General features: G+C 38.7%; 1 protein-coding gene and 1 non-coding gene across 2 annotated transcripts; both read right to left on the bottom strand.

Annotated features, from left to right (window-relative positions):
* Positions 1-327: 327 nt before the first annotated feature.
* Positions 328-4,959, bottom strand: phax (phosphorylated adaptor for RNA export). Its single transcript, XM_007252431.4, has 5 exons — positions 4,803-4,959; positions 3,477-4,093; positions 3,150-3,270; positions 1,214-1,297; positions 328-1,003 (listed from the first exon to the last, which is right to left on the bottom strand). The coding sequence occupies exons 1-5, from the start codon at positions 4,902-4,904 to the stop codon at positions 734-736; spliced, it is 1,194 nt and encodes a 397-aa protein (XP_007252493.3). The 5' UTR covers positions 4,905-4,959; the 3' UTR covers positions 328-733.
* A 690-nt stretch (positions 4,960-5,649) lies between these two features.
* Positions 5,650-5,721, bottom strand: trnam-cau (transfer RNA methionine (anticodon CAU)). Its single transcript has one exon. It is a non-coding gene; the product is annotated as a tRNA-Met (tRNA).
* Between the last annotated feature and the right edge of the window lie 1,416 nt (positions 5,722-7,137).

Below are 7,137 nucleotides of genomic sequence, written 5' to 3'. Positions count from 1 at the left end.
ACACTCAGTGCAAGTGTTTTCATTTCTGTGTGGATGGTAAAAATTTTGTAAAATAGAGAGGGATTTTGCTTTTTTGTTTTTACATCCGGATATGAAAGGATGTAGCCTAAGCTGTGTGTGTTCAATTAATTAGAATAGTTTCCTCTTTAATGAACATGAATTGCAGAAACATCTCCAAGACTGAACAGGTTTAGTGAGATTTTCCTAACAGCTGGGTTTCCAGATATTTTCCACCATTTACCTAGGGAATGATTCCAATTTAGTGCACTACTATGCTTAATTTATGTTAGAAAATTTAACAAACAGCCATTTAATACTAGTAGAGAATCAGAGCAAGTGCAGTTTTAATAAGCCTCACTAAAAAATATATAAAGTATAAGGCTATCATTAAACAAATATGTTTAAACTGAACAAAAGAAAATGACTCCAAAAACTCATGTTAACAAGACATCAGTTTCATGTCCTTCTAGTGCAGTCCAGTTGTGTCCATTTTCTCCAACAGAAGAGGAAGGTTTTTAAATTAGTGTCCCCAAAACGCATCAGCGGCCGAAACCAGGGAGCAAGTCAAAGATACATATCTGAAAGTAACTGAAAGCTGTTTAACCCATCCTGAATATTCTGACTGTGGGATTTAATCATAACAGAAGGTTTACTGTCCTAATGTATCATTGATGTCCGTCTTTGTCGGTCTGTCAGTTAGCCAGTCAGTTGTGTAAGCAGCAGAACGCATGCATCAGAAGACTTCAAGATCATTCGAGTTATAAACTACTGGACTGTCCTCTGTGCCGTGTGCGGGCTCTGGCTGGTCCTCAGGAACCTCCTCCAAGGATTCAAGTGCTTCGTTGGTGTCGCTGGCGAAGGTTTCTCGAGAGACATCGTCATGCTCTTGCAGGTTCAAAGTGTTGAGAGCTTGTTTCATCTTCTTGGCAACAACGTGTCTCCGCCGCTTCTTGGCCGCTTTTTTGCTGGTACACTCTTTCTGGTTCTCGTCATGAAATATTTCCTAAATAAAACAAAAGGAGATCACTTTAGGAGCAAAGTATGCTAGAGCTTATCTTTGTTAAACAAATTACTAGGACTGCTTTGAAATGTTATTAAAACACAACAGACCTCATTCCATTGGCCTTGGAAAAATGCACTAGTATCTTTCAGCATCCTCAAACACTGTACTCCCTATACCCTTCGCTCAACTGTCTGTGATAAGTGAACCTACCTTGACTTCATCATGAGTAATACTGGGAGTGTTCTTCAGTAGGTTTAAATACACCCCTCCAGGGGTCCGCCTTCTACTGCCATCCTACAGGGAACACAAAAAAGATTGTTTAGTTCTTTTTTTGCATGTTAAAGCTACTTTATATGTCCAAAGGTTTGTGGACAAAAATAAATTAATTTAGCTGTTTAAGTTGCATGCACTGCTGTTACATATATGAAAATACAAACACACAGCTTGGTTAGTCCCTGTAGAGGAGTACTACCCATAAAATAGGACCTCAAGTGCAAATAAACCTGAAACCATTGGCACCATGCTTAATACCAGACATGGACTAAAGCCATTTAAACCCCCCCAGACTTGAGATGTGGTTGTAGTGGTGATCATCCAACATCCTGACCTCACCAACACTCATGTCATCATGGAATGCAAATACAGACAGGTGCTCCAACAAAGCAGGACACATCTTTTCCCCCCTCTGAAATCTGGTATATAAAAAAGAATAAGTATGTGTCTCAATCCTTTTCCCATATAAGGACTAAATATCCAGGACATTTTTTAGAGTAAAGTACAGTGGTGCCCCTTAGTGGCAGCTGGTAGGAAAACCTGCACAAAAATAGTGCAATACAAAATAGTGGCCTAAAAGATATACATATGATTTTATAACATTAATAAGAACCACTTTTTATGATCCCAAACTAATTTAGTCACACTGATAATGTGAGTGAAAATAAAAACATACACCAAATGCCTTTTCCTAGCAAAATGATGTACTAACCCTGCTGCCACATTAGGGGTGGGAATCGTTTACTATCTCACGATTCGATTCGATTCCGATTTTGGGGGCCACGATTCGATTCAAAATCGATTTTTGATTCAAAACGATTTGAATTATAAAAATTTCTGCTTCTGGCTTATGAATCTTATTGAAAAAAAACCCTCCATAATATACACTGGTCCTGGAGCAAGTAATGTGTTACAAAAACAATAAAATGTGCAGGAATGTGGGTCCTCAGTGACAGAGAAATCACTGGGATATCACAATGACGTTAATGAACAATAAATAAATAATAAATAACACTGCTTTATTACCAGGCTACTAGCGGTGGTGTGTAGGTGACGCTGCTGGGCTGATGTGATGATAGCACTGGAGCGCTAAAGTTCAGGAGCAGCTGCTGATTAACTAGTTAACTTTAAGGTCGTTGTATTTCTTCAGAAAGGGGGCAGGAGGTGGAGAAATTAATTCATATTGTCCATTCCTTAATTCCTCTGTGATGAGGAGCTGAAATTAGCTCTGATTAGCTTATTGTTATTTTTCCGTTCCGCCTTAAATGCTGCAGCCCGCTGCCACCTGTAGCGTTATTTAAGGTGGAACTGGAAAGTTAGCTAGTTAGCTAGCTAACAGTTACTGAAACTAACTACTAGCGATCTTTTTTATGCTTGTTATGAAGCATTCTGCCATAAAACATTGAAACTACACGTTAATCTAAGGTAATATAGTGCTTGTTCTGCCATCTTACCGGTGATTCTCAAACACCTACGCTCTGTGTGTGTCTGGAAGATCTCCGTTTGAAAGGACAAGCCCTATCCCCAGGGTTGCCAGGTCCAACAAAAATACCCAGCCCAAAATCAGTCTAAAACCCGCCCCTCAGAATCGATTTTGGGACATTTTAAATCGATTCTGAATCGTAGTAAATGAGAATCAAGATTCTTATGTGAATCGATTTTTTGGCACACCTCTATGCCACATACATATTCTACATATTCACATACTGACTGTTTTGATTCCTCAGTGAGTCACAATACACTATGCAGTATTTTGACAATACTACTTGCTAATGTTACTATACTAGCCCTGTATAGCTTATATTGCAAAAATAACATAAGGGAAACACTGTTAAACTTTAGAAAAATGAGAAACATGTAATTTAACTCTTACCACAGTGTAAAGACCTCCGTTTTGTTCAATTGTTGCAGTCTCTGAAAGCAGCTCTATTGCTTTCTTCGCCCCGATCACCTTCACAACACGTTCTATTAACTCCTTCTTTGGCTCCATTAACCTTTTAAAATGAATAAAGAAAATAAAGAAAGACAGTTAAGTACTACAGTAGGATACGATGAACTAAGTGAAATGCTGTGGTAATTATTTAACAAAAACATTAGATTGTGGACAAAAGCTGATACATCTACTTAAAAATTTACCACATACTGGTAGAATCATGTGGTGGCTGAGGCTGAACTGGTTGTAGCAACCAGTGTTACTCACCTATGAGCTATTTCATCAATTACTTTCTCTTCAGGGTCCTCTGGAGTAATCTCATAACGTCCCTTTAAGTCCATCTCGGCTCTAGCCCCCAGCCTATCTTTGGCTGACCGCTTCCTCTTAAGGTGGCAGTCACTCTGCTCTTCTGGTGTTTCATGCTGCATATACTGCTCTAGCTGGTTGTCCAGCATAGCCTCCATGCCCTGTGCCTGCTCCTGCTTCTCCTTTTCAATCAGCTTGCGTGCCAGGATGTAGTTGTATGTCTCGCTCTGACGATTGTCCATACTTATGCCTCCCTCCACCCCAAAGATGCCAAGCTCTGCCGCAACAGCGTCCTGGTTCTGCTCCTGCACCACAGAGCCCCAAATGTTGTTCACCTTACGGCCTGGGGGCCCTGTAGCAGCCCTGGGAGCTCCAAACGGTGCAGGAGGCAAAGGAGCCGGGACACTGGAACATTTCTGCCGCTTTCGCCTCCAAAGAACAGCCTCTTCCTCTGAGTCAGAGTTGCTGTCGCTGGAGTCGGCTTGCATGGAACTGCGGTAACTGTTGGTGGGTGGAACCGCTGGCAGTGCATCTCTTCTTTGGAAGAACTGACTTGAAAAGGCTCCTGCTGAGGGCATCTGTAGAAAAGCAGTCAAATAGATCAGACAGATCAGTAACAGAAAAAAAACTCAATTTTCCAGCTGTATGTGTTAGTTATTTTAATATTACATTTACATTTTTTGCTGGAGATTTATTTTAAGGGTTTTAAGACTAGGTATGCACTAAACACATTTTTGCAGATTTTCATTCATTCTGCCACCTTTTTCCACCCCTGCATAAATTAATAATGTCTAAATGTATTTATATATATATAAAAAAAAATGGTTAACATTTAAAGTGTATGTTTCCCAATTTTTGGCTAAATAACTTTGATTTCTGTATATTCAGTGCCTATCCCTATTTAATATGGAAAAGGACATCAATAAATCATACAACAAAAAGATGTACGCTTAGCTTGGTCATGACTTGACCAGCTAACCCAATTAGCCTTACCCAACTTTGCTAAAGCTAGCTAGCTTCTGACAAAACGGGACTGCAGCTTCACCCTGAAGAGCTTTGCAAAACAGCATTGAAAAATCACACACACAAATGCACTGAGCTAACTATACGACCCGCTGTATATAAACTAGTCACATGCTGCAGATCTAGTTAACTGCTAGGTTAATGTTTTTTAATGTTATTGACTCCACTGAGGTAAACGTTAAGCTAGTTTGCAGTGAGAAACGCCAGCATTAGCCCAATCATTGCGCTGCCTGAAGTCAGTCCTGCACATTAGTAGGTTCTGACCTGGGGCCGGTCATCTGAAGCCGCCTGCATTTCGGGCTCTGAGCCGCTGAGCTCTCCATCCTCCAGATCCTCCATTGTGTCTCTGTTGCGATCACCCGCCATTTCTCCCGCACGGAAGTTTGGCGTAGTTACACGCGCACGACGTCATTCGGCGCGTCTGTTCATTGGATAACTTATTTTTTAACGTATTTTATTTCTTTTAAAACAAGTAAAAAATTAATGAACACTAATTGCGGTTAGTTTTATTGATATTTGCGGTGTGTAAATGACTTTGAATATTTTTAAAGTTTATTTCATTTGTTTTCGTTTTATTATTATTATTGTTGTTATTATTATTATTATTATTATTATTATTATTATTATTATTATTATTATTGCCCTAATAATCCTGTATTATTTATTATATTTATTTGTATTATTTTATGCTATTATAGTAGTTTTCGTTTTTTTAACTGATCTAACCTATTGTTTTAATTTGATCATTTTTGCTTATTTCTTGTACTTATTATTTCACTTATTTTTATATTTCCTTCTTATTTAACTTATTTTCCTTCTCTTATTAACTCGATCTTATTTTGATAATATTAGGTTACTAATATTTAGTACGTTTTTACCTTGTTTATTTTTCTCCTAAGGTGAGTATTTTTTTTTTCATTTTCTCTTTCAACCTTTTCATACTGAAAATGGTGGTTAACCCTTAATGTTTCTCAGAGTGAAAATGGTAGTGTATTATTGGAATTTACTAGTATTCGTACAAGAGAAACGGCTTAATGTATATTTTTAAGTAATAAACGTGAAGAGCTAAACTCTACAGACCTACACTACAAACTGAAGAAGGAAAAACGGTTAGCAGAGGATGGTTTCGATCCATCGACCTCTGGGTTATGGGCCCAGCACGCTTCCGCTGCGCCACTCTGCTTGTGCTCGGCATGGGTCTTGTAACCACATGATAAGCTATTGAGACCGAAGTTAAAAGTGATAGCTGTAGTCATGTAGGGCAGCCATGTTGGGAAGATCAATATCACTTTGCTAGTCTGCATTTTGTAGCTACAGATACAGCAAGAATATATAAGAAGCTTACAGTCCAACATGATTGTCCAACATTGATACGACGGCGTTTTAGTGCCACAATTTAAGGATTAAATCATTAGAAAATATATTCAGTTTTAAATGGAGTTTGTTTTTAAATATACTTAACACTTTAACACAGATTGTTCATGCAGAAGAAGTGTAAGACTTGGTTTTACAGTAACCTCTTTGCCTGGCAACATGTCAGCTCTTTATAGCTACAGCATGAACAATTACAATTAATACAATTTTACATAAATATATTTAAAATAGACCTGGAATACTAATTTGTCTAACCACAATAAACAAGAAATTGTCCATCCTAAACCTGGTCCATTTGTATAATTCAGGAACAACTCTGCCAGTTTGCATTTTTTTGCCTGTAACTGCAGACCAGTTAAGTGCCATTGTGACTGTAACCCTGTATTGTAGTGCGTGACAAAGAAGTGCCTCTGTGGTCCTCTGTGATTTTATTGCTGTAAGAATCGACCATGTATGTGTTTTTCTCAGACTTCTGTAATTTTAGTCCCGTCGGATGCAAGTTTCACCTCAGGTTTACTAATATAGCTATTTGTCCACTGCAATGCACTGTAATTACACTTTGGGCGCACGTTTCCATGGAGATCCACATAAACACAACAGGGAGTGGAAGTGGAGGAGCTACTGAACACGATGTCATGTGACTGAAAAAGCCAAAAAACTCACTGGTCCTCCAGTTTTTTTTTAATTGCATTCCAGATGCAAGGGTTTTATCACTGAGTAGAAATGTGAAATATTTTCCACAGACGTCCCCCTGAGAAACTAATCCCGAACAGATAGGGCTTTAGGAGATGTATAATCTCTGGTAAAGTTTGGTGGAGGGGGGGTTATGGTTTTTCAGAAGTTGTGCTTGGCCCCTTAGTTCCAGCTAAATGAACTCTTAATACTTTTGGAAAATGTTATGCTTCTAACTTTGTGGGATTAGTTTGGGAATGTCCTCTTCCTTTTCCAACATCAGTATCCAAAATACCCATAAACACACTCCTAGACCTAGTGGAAACCTTTCACAGAAGAGTTATAGCAGTTATAGCTAGCTGCAAGGTATAGTATTAAATTTAATCCTATGGATTAAGAACGGGATGTCACTTAATTTCATAAGTACATTTGGCAAAAAACTGTGTAAAACATTTAATGTAGTACTGAAGTGTAAGCATGTTCAAGGGGAGTGTGGCAGGATCAACCAATCAGGATCGTCCCTGTGCCGTGGCCTCGTCCCTCCTCCAGCCAC

This window comes from Astyanax mexicanus, chromosome 20 (assembly GCF_023375975.1).
Source record: "Astyanax mexicanus isolate ESR-SI-001 chromosome 20, AstMex3_surface, whole genome shotgun sequence".
NCBI classification, from domain to species: Eukaryota; Metazoa; Chordata; class Actinopteri; order Characiformes; family Acestrorhamphidae; genus Astyanax; species Astyanax mexicanus.
The sequence above is the reverse complement of the archived record's forward strand: the minus strand, read 5'-3'. Positions and strand labels throughout refer to the sequence as shown.

Excerpts from the sequence above, each read along its gene's own strand:
- phax (XM_007252431.4), bottom strand. The coding sequence starts at position 4,904 with ATGGCGGGTGATCGCAACAGAGACACAATGGAGGATCTGGAGGATGGA. Across the intron at positions 3,271-3,476 it reads ATTGATGAAATAGCTCATAG|GTTAATGGAGCCAAAGAAGG; the intron begins GTGAGTAACACT and ends TCATTTTAAAAG. Across the intron at positions 1,298-3,149 it reads ACGGAGGTCTTTACACTGTG|GATGGCAGTAGAAGGCGGAC; the intron begins GTAAGAGTTAAA and ends TGTTCCCTGTAG.